The sequence below is a fragment of the Natator depressus genome, chromosome 1 (assembly GCF_965152275.1).
Source record: "Natator depressus isolate rNatDep1 chromosome 1, rNatDep2.hap1, whole genome shotgun sequence".
Taxonomy (NCBI): domain Eukaryota; kingdom Metazoa; phylum Chordata; order Testudines; family Cheloniidae; genus Natator; species Natator depressus.
Window position 1 is genome coordinate 194,634,336 of NC_134234.1, and position 12,253 is coordinate 194,646,588.

Sequence of the window (12,253 nt, forward strand, 5' to 3'; positions counted from 1 at the left end):
TTCCAAACACTGTCACACGTCATTCAGATGCTCAGACAATACTCTCCCACCACCGCAAGGACATGCCTCAGCCTCTTGGGAGACATGGCGGCATGCAGCTATGTCATGAGGCATGCCAGGTGTGGCTCGCTTCAGTTTATCACCCGGGTCGAGACAGTCTAGACTCAGTAGTAACACTACCGTCACGAATCCTAGACACGGTAGGATGGTGGTTGGACCCTCACATGGTCTGCGAAGGAGTCCCATTCACCACCCCTCAACCATCCATGACCTTAGTAACGGACATGTTCTTGGTTGAGGGGTACACCTAGGAGACCGACAGACTCAGGGCATGTGGTTGCAACCAAGATCCTGCTCTACATCAATATGAAGGAACTCAGAGCGGTGAGACTAGCCTGCCAGACCTTCCATACCATATTGCAAGGTCAGTGCGTGGCAGGCTGACCGACAACACCACTGCCATGTTTTACATAAACAAGCAGGGCGGAGCCCACTCCTCCCCTCTTTGTCAGGAGGCTCTGGGAGTTTTGTATAGCCCACTCCATTCACCTGGTGGCGTCCTGTCTCCTGGGAGCACGCAACAAGCTTGCGGACCACCTCAGCAGGTTGTTCTGCAGTCACGAGTGTTCTATCCGGATGGACGTCATCCACTCCATCTTCCAAAGGTGGGGGTTTCCCCAGGTAGACCTATTCGCCACCAGGAGCAACAGGAAGTGTCCAGTATTTTGCTCCTTCCAAAAACACAGCCCGGGATCAGTCTCGGATGCGTTCATAATGCACTGTGGGAACCATCTACTGTATGCCTTCCCTCTGATACCACTCGTCCACAAGGTTCTCCTGAATATCCACAGGGACATGGCATAGGTAATTCTGCTTGCTCCAGTGTGGCCACGCCAACATTGGTACACAACACTTCTGAAGCTGTCAGAGAGGGCCACCCCCCCCCGCGCTGCTGCTCCTTCCACATCTGATTACACAGGACCACGGCCGCCTGCTTCATCCAGACCTCCAGTGCCTCCATCTCATGGCCTGGAAACTTCATGTTTAAACGCAAGGGTGCTCCAGTGCATGGAATCGGTGAGGGAGGTACTTCTTGGTAGCAGGAAACCTTCCACCAGGGCCACCTACCTGGCCAAATGGAAATGGTTCTCATGCTGGTGTAACCGCAGTTGAATTTCTCCACATCTATACCATTCATCCTGGACTATCTACTGCACCTGAAGCAGCTAGGCCTGGCTGGATCATTTGTCAGGGTGCACTTCGCGGCCATCTCAGCGTTCCACCCCGGAGAGTTAGGGTGTTCAGTCTTTGCCAGTCCCATGGTGGGCAGTTTCTTTAAGGGCATGGAATGGCTATACCCGCACTTTTGCCCACCAGAACTGACTTGGGACCTCAATCAGGTCCTAGCTAGGCTGATGGGAGCCCCATTTGAGCTGCTCACTACATGTTCCCTTCTGTATCTCTTGTGGAAGGTAGCCTTTCTGGTTGCCATCACATCGGCCAGGAGGGTGTCGGAGCTAAAAGCACTAATCTCCAACCCCTCCCCCCCCCCCAACACACACACACAATCTTCCACAGGGATAAGGTACAGCTCAGACCACACCCAGCTTTCCTTCCCAAGGTGGTATCCCAATTCCACCTCAGCCAGGACGTTTTTCTACCTGTTTTATACCCCAAGCCACATGTCAACACACAGGAGCAGAGGTTTCACTCATTAGATGTGCAGAGGGCGCTAGTGTTCTACACTGAGCGCACAAAGCCTCTCAGGAAGTCAAACCAGGTGTTTGACTTCCGGTCTCCGCACAGCGCATCTCTTTCTGGATTACGGACTGTATCCGGACCTGCTATGACCTTGCCAAGGTCCCAGCCCCGGCTATAACGGGCCACTCGACAAGAGCCCAGGCCTCTTCCATCGCTTTCCTGGCCCAGATGCCCATCTAAGAGATCTGCAGAGTGGTGACCTGGTCCTTGGTGCATACCTTTGCCACCCACTATGCCATCACACAGCGTGTTATAGACGATGCAGCTCTCAGTATAGTGGTGCTCCAGTCAGTGAATACTTAACTCCGAACCCACCCCCCGTGGGAGAGCTTGGGAGTCACCTAATTAGAATCGACGTGAACAATCACTCAAAGAAGAAAAGCTGGTTACTTACCTTTTGTAACTGTTGTTCTTCGAGATGTGTTGTTCATGTCCATTCCAATACCACCCTCCTTCCCTTCTGTCAGAGTAGCCGGCAAGAAGGAACCAAAGGGGGGTTGGGTCGGCAGGGTCATATATTGAGCACCAAGAGAGTGCCACTCCAGGGGGTTCCCTGGCCGACCCAACGGGAGCTGCTAAGGGGAAAAGGTTATGATGACCGTACACACTGCACACACACCTAATTGGAATGGACGTGAACAACACCTCTTGAAGAACAACAGTTACAAGAAGGTGAGTAACTGTCTTTTTTAATCAGCTCAGGTTATAAACAAAGAATAGTTCATATGGGATACCATTATGATCTATAAGAAGATAATATGGAAAATCCACACAAAGGAGGAAATCAGACAAGAAAAAAGAGAGGAATGAAAAATATAGAGGAATTAGAGCTTTTATTAAAGGGAAAATTTCTGTTTCTTTTAACTTTTCAGAGTATGAGGTTGTATCAACTGAAAATGGAGCACCTAATGGAAAGGGGACGTCCATTCTAACTACAAATCAAACCCACTCTACAGTGGAAAATCTAAAACCTAACACAAGGTAATGCAGTAAGAAAACTTTTCAAATTCATCCAGCTAATTTAGACTGTCAGTCATATCCTAGTTTAAGAAGAAGATACAAATATAAGAACAAAATGAGTTTGTTCTAATTCTGATGGGAAGCAGACTTTTTTAAAAATGTAATTAACACAGAAAGTAATCTCATGCCAAGGATGTTGCAGATTGTCCAGACTCCACGAGCTCGGTATAGTGCAAAGGTGACATATTCGGTGTCCTGGCAAAAAGATCCACAGTTTAGTTTTTAAAGATCTACTGCCTCTTACGGGAAAAAAAAATCCTGTAGAATTTAATAGGAAAAAATGAATTATATTTTGTAGAAACATGAGTATTGGACTTTAATAATGTGCTAACATTTCCATGTTTTTAACCATCCTATAGAATTCAGGTTTCAAGAATCTAGAGCAGGGGTGGGCAAACTTTTTGGCCCAAGGGCCACATCTGAGAATAGACATTGTATGGTGGGCCATGAATGCTCACAAAATTGGGGTTGAGGTGTGGGAGGGGGTGAGGGCTCTGGTTGGGGGTGTGGACTATGGGGTGGGGACAGAAATGAGGAGTTCAGGATGCAAGAGGGGGCTCTGGGCTGGGGCGGGTCTGTGGGGGGGGGTGAGGACTCCAGCAGGGGATGCGGGCTCTGGGGTGGGGCTGGGGATGAGGAGTTTGGGGTGTAAGAGGGTGCTGCAGACTGGGACCAAGAGGTTCAGAGGGCAGGAGGGGGATCAGGGCTGGGGCAGGGGGTTGGGGTGGGGGGGAGGCTCGGGGTGCAGGCTCCGGGTGGCACTTACCTCAAGCAGCTCCCAGAAGCAGCAGCATGTTCCTTCTTCAGCTCCTACATGGAGGTGTGGCCAGGCAGCTCTGCACACTGCCCCGTCCACAGGCACTGCCCCTGCAGCTCCCATTGGCCGCGGTTCCTGGCCAATGGAAGCTGCAGGGGCTGTGCTTGGGGTGGGGGCAGCGTGCAGAGTGGAGCCACCTGGCTGCCCCTACACATAGGAGCTGGAGTGGGGCCATGTCGCTGCTTCCAGGAGCAGCATGGAGCGGCCCCCAATCCTGCTCCCTGGCCAGAGCGGGGCAAGGCCCAGACCCCGCTCCCCACCAGGAGCTTGAGGGCCGGATTAAAACGGCTGATGGGCTGGACCTGGCCCATGGGCCTTGGTTTACCCACCCCTGATCTAGAGGGTGAGACTAAAATTTCCAGTGGGAGCATCTCACCAAAAACTGCATATGTGACTTCCTTTTTAAATGAATAATTGTAGTTTGAGTCGCAGATTATTTTGATACGTGTATAATTACATAAATGTGTACAGATGTGAATTTATTATACCAATATTAAAACATAGCTAATGATCCAATATTCATGTCTGGGGGAAGAATTCAAGAATTAACATCCAAATATTTTGAAGTTGAATGGAGCATGAATATTTTCAATATTGAGGAATAATCGCATCATGCTCAGTGTGCCTCAGGGTATCTGTCTTCAAAGTGAATAGACTTAGGCCATGTCTACACTACGTGGCTAAATCGGCACAGCTGCAATTGATGCATCGATTTAGCGGGTCTAGTGAAGACACACTAAATTGATGGGAGAGCACTCTCCCATCAACATCTGTAATCCACCTCACCGAGAGGCAGAAGCTATTTTGCCGGGAGAGCATCTCCCGTCGACATAGCATAGTGTGGACACCGCTGTAAGTCGATCTACGGTATGTTGACGTAAGTTACTTTGCTTACGTAACTTAACTAACATAACTTAGATTGATTTACAGTGGTAGTGTAGACCGGGCCTTAGAAGCGATGTCAAGGGTAAAAGAGAGAATGTGTTTTCATTGCAGCCACAATACAAGCAGTAAATTCTGATAAATCTCTGCCAGAAGCTGAGAGTCAGGTTTTTCCCATGGTAAATGCTAATACAAAAGTATTATATTTGTCAGCATACATAAGGCAACTCAGACTCCCACCTGTAACAAATTAAGTGAAGATTTTTCTATCATTATTGCAGCTCACGTAACCAAACTCCTTCCATCTGAGATCCTTTACAACCATTTTAATCATGATAATTTATGTCAGTAGTAGGATTAGATCAGAATTCCAGACCCAACAGCAGCCATTTAGTCCTGCATGTCACTGGCTATTAAATAGTACCTTAGTAATAAAGCAGTTTCCTTGTTCCTTCAAATGGTGATCTTCAGTACGTCTGCTGTGACTGAACAGGAAAAACATACCATTAATATTCATATTTTCCTCTAGCAAAGTATACAGCATAACATTATTGGTATTTGTCAAGTGCCTGGGGCTGTACAAAATACAACATGAAGGAAGCCCTTGCTCCAGAATACCTACAGTCTTGAAGAAAAAGAAAAAGACACTGGACTGGGAGCATGGTGACCCTGGGTTCTATTACTAGCTCTGCCATTGATCTGTTATGTGACTTTTCATTTCTCTGTGCCTTTGTTTCCGCTCCCACTCTCCTCTATCTTTTCTGTTTAGGTTGTGTACACTCTTTAGGGCAGAAACTGTCTCCTATTAGCATACCTAGCACAATAGGGCCCCATTCTGGGTTGGCGTCTCTTAAGTGTTACTGTAATGAACATAAATACATAATAATAAATTCACTAGGAAGTCCAACAGGAAGAGTAACTTCTAATAATTCTTTCTGAGGAGAGCTGTTCACTTCTTGTGGGCATTGTGGAAGAAGTGAGCGTTTAAGAGGGATCTGCAAGGAAGGAGAGGAGTGGGCTGGTGAACTGAGACGTGAAGGATATTTCATGCACAGGGAATGGCAGGCAATGATGCACAGAGATGGGAATGTGAGAAGACAATGAGTTTGTTTGCATGAACAGACTGCCTTGTGCTTTTTTAGTCTTTCTAGCACTGTGTGGAAGCTTGTGCTGCCACTGTCTCTGCCTTTTCCATTCCATGGATGAAATTGAACAGTTTGACCCGAGATGCCAAATTCACCCGGTTTGTGAGCACTAAAATTCTCTGCGAACGTGTTTTAGGTTTTTAAGCTCGTCTGCTAAAATTCATGGATCACCAAAGAGTATGTTTTCCTCGCAGTGAAAAAGGATGTAGCCTTGGGACTTCATTAATACTAGTGGAGCAGTATTGTTGCATGGTACTGTTGTGAGGAGAGCCTTAGAAATGTGTGCTGTAACAATCTCCATGCACTGCACTGAAATTTCCCCTCTAGGTCACCTATAAAATCATATTTTGGGACCATCTTGGTGGTCAAGATGCAGGGCTGGTCAACTCCTAATCTCTCATTCCTCAAGTCACCAAGGTCTAAGAACTCTGTACATTGCAGCAGGGTTTGTCCAGGTAGAGAGGGACAGAAGCTGAGGAATTGCTTTGCGTCACTGAACCAAAAATCTGGTCAGTTAAGGAATAGTGATAATGAACTGTTAAAGGAATCCCGTCCATCCTTTTTCTGTTGGAAGGAGCTAAAATAAAACATGTATAGTCCATCCACTCTATGACAACTATATTTGAACACAGTTGCAACATGGTTTCCCTGACCATTTCACACTAGGAAGGGTTTTTTTTTTTTGAAGAATTGTATTTTAACTTTACCATAAAGCCATAATATGGACTTCCTTCAGGTGGGCAGTTTAGCTTTGTGTAGAGTGGGATCTTAATGTACAGCATGATTTGATTTGGATGGTTCTTAAAAGAAACAAAAATCTGTCCTCATTGGTTGGGGTACCTTGCAGACTACCATGTTTAAACCTAGTGGTTGCTAGCACGTTCTTCTTGTAAAGTAAACAGAGCCTTTTGTTGAGAGACTGAAGCCTTGAAGATCATGGTATAAAGCATCTGTTTGCTTTGACTCATAGGAATAATGCTGGCTATTTTCTCCTCTAGACATGCCCAGCCAAATAAACTTCAGAAACAACTATAACTTAGTTCATAACCGAGGAGTTTATAGTTACTTAATTCACCCAATGATTGGTGCAAGGACTTCAGTCCAAACTACAGCATCTTTTGCTTGCCTTGTAATCTGTACCTCAGCTTTTTTGTTTGGTGTGAATTCAGACTACTCCAAAGCATCCAGACTCAATGAAATGAGAGCATAATGTTCTGTTTGAAACCTGTTTTACTGCGTAAAAGGCACACCCTTTAAATGAATGCATGGCACTGTCAGCTGCTCAGCAGCCTGCATGAAATGTGCTGATGTTCTTATATTATTCCATTTTGTTGGAAATGCTACGTGTTTTCCCAAGACACAGACGTGTTGTGTCTGTTCCATTTTCTAATCGTCACACATGCCTGACAATTGGCACTTGTCACTGGTCATTTAAAAAACTTTTCCCAAGATGATTAGTGCCTTGGCCTCTGCACCTGGAGAACTGTCAAAAATAATGTTTGCAGAATTTCAGCATAAGGGAAAAATAACTAGAAGACTGGTAAAAGTGCAAATAACCTGAAAGTACAAATCATAATGGGCAGTGTTGGGTGGGTTGTGCTTTCTCAAAACTACTACAAGTTATTGGCACTAAGGAGTAATTAGCTAGGTGCGTGACCCCCTCATTTAGAACAATACGTGTTGACTACGGATCTAATATTCTGCTTATTCTCATAAATGCTTTGCCTTTCCATAGCTGTTTTCATCTACGGATTTCAAAGCACCTAAGAAACAACTAAGTCTCCACTGTGAGTTAGGTAAATCTACCCATTTTGGAGATGATTACCCCATTGGGGCTTCTCAGAAGACTTTCTCTCGTTGCATCAGTTTCTGTTCTGCCCATGTGCTCCTACAGTAGAGTAGTCTGTGTAATAGTTACATAAAGATGATTATTAATTATTCTGCACTTTTTATTGCACTCATCTTTTATAATGACTCTCTGTCCCCTCTCTCATTTCATAGGAACTCTCTTTTCATACTCATCTTAATCCACCTTTTTCTGAGACACGCATCTACAAAATCAACTGTAGAATTTTCAGACATGGATGTTTCAGATCCAGATCATATTCCATCAAGCCCTCCTCTGCACACACACAGAAGTTCTTCTCTAACCTTTTCCATCCCAATGTGCTTTCACTCACAAGTGTCCTCTATATTTTAATATCTGAACTCATTCTTTCACCCGCTTGAGCTCACTCTGGGCCAGATCCTGATGTCTTACTCAATTTCTATTCCTTTCTTACTCAGGCAAAATTCCTCAGGATTTGAGTCCCCATAACTACTATGCTGATTAGTCTGGTGGATAGTTATATCTTATAAATCTTCACTTTGCCCTTTTTCACAAATGAAAGCTATAATTTTTTGTGGTGGCTTCTCTGAGAAATTAATTTTACACACGTGCTAGTGTCACAGTTTCCAACACTTTTGAGCAGAGAAAAATACCACTATGAGCAATAGCATTAATGTACTCATTTGCCACCAGATGGAAATGTTGCCTTTTTAAATAGCAAAAACAGTTCTTGCTGTTACCTGAAAAATCAACATTTCTTCCTTTTGGGAAACAACCCAAGTATTTGAAGCAAAACCACAAAAATGGTGGTTTTGATTAAAGCAGTTAGAATGTGATTTCCAGCCAGTCTTTCCTACTAGTGAGAATTGGTTCACACAGTTCAACTTGTAATTTGGAGCCTGATTTGTCAGAGTTGTTCCCATTAGAATCCTGGTTGCTCAGCTCTTCTGAAAACCAAGCTTTTAGTCTTTTGTAGGATGCTGTGTCACAAACAGTCATTGAATTGACTAAAATATGCCCATGGCTTCTTAAAAGTCCTATCTGGCATGATCTCTTCTTTGTGAATCTGTTCTTCCTAGGGCTTCCTTTAAAAGAATGCAGTCAAGGTTTTTTCTCAATTTTTAGTGTTTTTCCTCACTGTAATTGTTTTAATAAACTTTGGAAGCTCGAAAATTGAAATTTCCTTAGTATGAGTTGTCTTTTCCCTCATTGTGTTTGCTTTACAGTGGTAGTGTTGTTTGTCAACAACATCTTTCCCATAGTTAAAGTCAGTCTTGCAGCTTTGTTCTTTTCCTGGATCTTTCCTAGCCCACATGTTAATTACAGGTGTTATATTAGTTAGTCTCCAGTCCATTGCTTACAAAGAAGTTTAGTACTTATCTGCTAATGGTTGTCTTATCTTTTCTACTATTTCCTTTAAAATTCTACGTGGTTCGTATCTGCCCTAGGATTATGTCAGTCTTCAGTCTAATTTTTCAGTCATCTATTGTGATGACATCCTGATTTCCTTCCTCCTCTGGGCAGATGTACAGTCTGTTTTTCCCCCATCCCCCTTTCCCTAGTCTGTCTTTGTGAACACTGAAGCAAAGGATGTCATTTATTTTCAGAAATGTCAACCTCTTCTGTCTATAAATCATCCCCTGCTGGCGCATAGAGGCCCTTCTGGCCTCTTATGTCTAATGTACTTGGAAAATGTTGTAGTTATCTTAACCTCTTGTGAGATCTTCTTTTCGTTCGCTACCGAAGAAGCTTTGTGTACACCATATGCTCTGCTGCCCCATATACTATAGTGCAGCTGCAATGAAATATGGGATTTTTTTTAATGCCAGATTAGCTCTTTGGTCCATCTAGTCTCTTGCCCTTCCCAAGTAGGCAGCACCTAAAAGGAAGATAAACCCACCAACACCATTAATATGCTTATCCAATTAAGCCATGTTGTCATTGGGAAGGAAAATTACTCTCATTTACCTCAGGTGATTATATTTAATCTCTGAAGAATGAGATTTGAATACCCACATTGTTACCTTAATTTGCAAAGCCATAAATGCAAGTAATATAAATTCACAGAGCACACAATAAGTTGCCAGGAAACTTTGCAACAGTAAGAAAGTATCTAACTTTGCAGAAGTTAAAGTTATCCATACAAAGTTATATACTTTGCAAAAGTTAAAGTAAAATGTTACGATTGCACTGCTGTCCTGTTAGAATCAGAGATGTGCCAAACAGTTCAGGGTAAATTTGCGTAGCAGTTAAATTAGGCTGGAATGTGCATGCAATATAGGCATACAATTATAAAACAAAAAAGGTAAATGTTGAGTTAAAGCTATAATTTTACCTCAGGGTCCTAGCAAATGATTCTTCAGCTCCATCATTTATTACATCGCTAGAAGCTTTCCGTGATATTATAGCCTTTTGTTCATAGTTGCCTGCTTATGCTACCATTACTCTAGTGCCCCAAATGTGGTAGGCAGATATATAGTAAAATACATTCCCTGCCTCACAGATCTCTCACTCTCATGGCAACATGACTCCGCCAGCAAGAGCAACAATAATAGATGGGGAAATAGGCAGACACGGGTTAGTTGACTTGCATGAGTCTTATTACAAAATGCATTCCCCAGTATGCACAGAACTCCCCCAACCCACAGGGTTTTCTTTAGGGCAAAGTGCTCCTTACCAACCCTTCCAGCATGTCCTTAATTATCCAACCAACCTCCTCACTATCCAACCTTCTTCCCCTCTCCTGTCCTCCATTACCATTCAACATCCTCTCTACTCACTCCACGTGGCAGCCCTGGACAAGTGGTCCTGTGACCGTCAGCCACTCCGCTTCTCAGAAACAATAGACACACCATCTTCTGCTCAGAGTGCAAGGCACACTTCTTCAACCTGCATTCTCTAACTTAATACAGAGCAGCATGACATTTCAATTTTAAAAAAAACAAAACCAAAAATAAAAACCCTACCAGTACAAAACCTTATGCTGTGTACACAGTTCTCCCCCTGGGAGAATACATTGTTGGAAGGTGCTCAGGTACTACAGTGATGAGGGCAGTGGAAGACTCTATGTCGAATAGAAAGTCCTCCCCTCTACATCACTCTTGATGTTAGGATCCCACAGCTCTGAAGGCTGTGGAACAATTTCTCTCCCCCTGTCTGTGTGAACAGAGAGATAGCAAAATCTCTGTGGCAGTGCCTTCTGGCTCCCAGGAAATGGTCTTTCTTTCTGTCTCAGCCCATATGTCTGAGGAAGAGTGGCATGTAAGGGCCTTGTGCCTCAGTGGGTCTAGATGGGAGGCAGGCAGTGGCCTTGTATTGTATATTATTTTAGTTCTGCTGACAGTAGAATTTGCATATTAAGTGTGCATACTTGTAAGTGAAAGACAGAAGGCACATAGCACTAGATGATAAGAGGACTTCATAGACTCCTTTTCTGCTTGAAAACTGTAGGATGCAGAGACAGATTACAGTTTTTGTGGGGCTCTGGCCCAGAGCAAGTGGGGACCCCTCCCCACCCCTCCTGCCTGCAGTCCCTCCTGGTGCTTCTGCTGGGGAGCAGGGTCAGGGCGCGGGGACTTCCCCCACCTGCCCAGTGCTGCTGTCATGGGGGAGTGGGGCTGGGGCTGGGACCCTGTTGGCCCAGTAGCTAATCCGCCACTGGTAGGATGGCAGTCCAAGTGATAATACTACACTGAAAAGCTCTGTTTAATTTCACCTTTTCAGTTCTGTGATCTTACATTTTTCTCCTTTTGCATGATTTGGAAAACGATGGAATTTCCTTTGCTTGCCAAAGTTTCATGTGGCATAGCAATTTCCTATGGAAAAAATAGCCCATACAGTAATTAAATAAATAGAAATTTAATCTGCACAAGTACTTTTATTGTCCTCTGTGGTTTGGATGGATTTCTGAGGCCTATTCGTTCCAGAGCCTATGGAATGACATTCCAACAGAGGCTGGAGTCAAAGGTTGCTTTAAGCTGCTGTTTATACTGGTTAGTTGAGGAGTTTGGGGCAGTGTATATGAGATGGAATATAGACTACAGCTTCTTATGAACATCAAAACTGGCTAAGATGTAGGTATGGGATAATCATTATATAGGTTTCCTGTTTATCTTGCTAAACACTAGCCTATGTAGTCTCTTAATCCCTTTGGCTTTTTTTTTTTTTGTCCTGTGGCTTGTGTAGAAATCAATAAAGTAGCAGAGAGCACTTGAGCATTTTTACATCCATTTTATTTATATACATAGAGTAGTCGCTTTTGAGATCTTTTGCCTGCAACCTTAAAAACTTGACATGTGGCTATGTGGACATTTATTAAAACGCCATATGAGCGCTTTAGAGTACAGTATGGCTTGATGCCTCTCTCCCACTGTTTATTCTTGGCCAAACATTTTCCTTCTCCCACTTGCGTGCAGTATGCTGTCAATCAGGTAGTTACTATCCTGTGTCCCAAAGGTGGCGGCTGGTTCTTGTGCTTCTGCCACTGGCGTTGCCTCCTGACTGGAAGCAGCCGAGGGAGAAGGCAGAGATGCTTCTAGCCTAGATACTTTTTTGAAATGCCTGTCACAAGACCTGGGAAATGGAGACATTTGGATTTCCTCTAAAATGTTTACAGTCTTCAGTTTCTGTTCTAGTTATGGAACTTGTAGATATGATGGGTCCTATTATTCAAACTGAGTGCTTCAGGGCAGGTATGGTCCCTTACTATGTGTGTAACCGTTCTGCCAGGTGTCGTTCGCAGTAGTAACTGTTGCGTCACAATAACCATATATTCACCTAAAAAAATCAAAACTGACAATA

At 44.0% G+C, this 12,253-nt stretch overlaps 1 protein-coding gene across 1 annotated transcript in view; it reads left to right on the forward strand.

Annotated features, from left to right (window-relative positions):
- ABI3BP (ABI family member 3 binding protein) overlaps positions 1 to 12,253 on the forward strand; it is a 316,616-nt gene that overhangs the window by 278,455 nt on the left and 25,908 nt on the right. Inside the window, exon 51 of the mRNA XM_074973278.1 lies at positions 2,634 to 2,742. Within this exon, the coding sequence (XP_074829379.1) occupies positions 2,634 to 2,742 (109 nt within the window). The remainder of the gene's footprint in view (positions 1 to 2,633; positions 2,743 to 12,253) is intronic.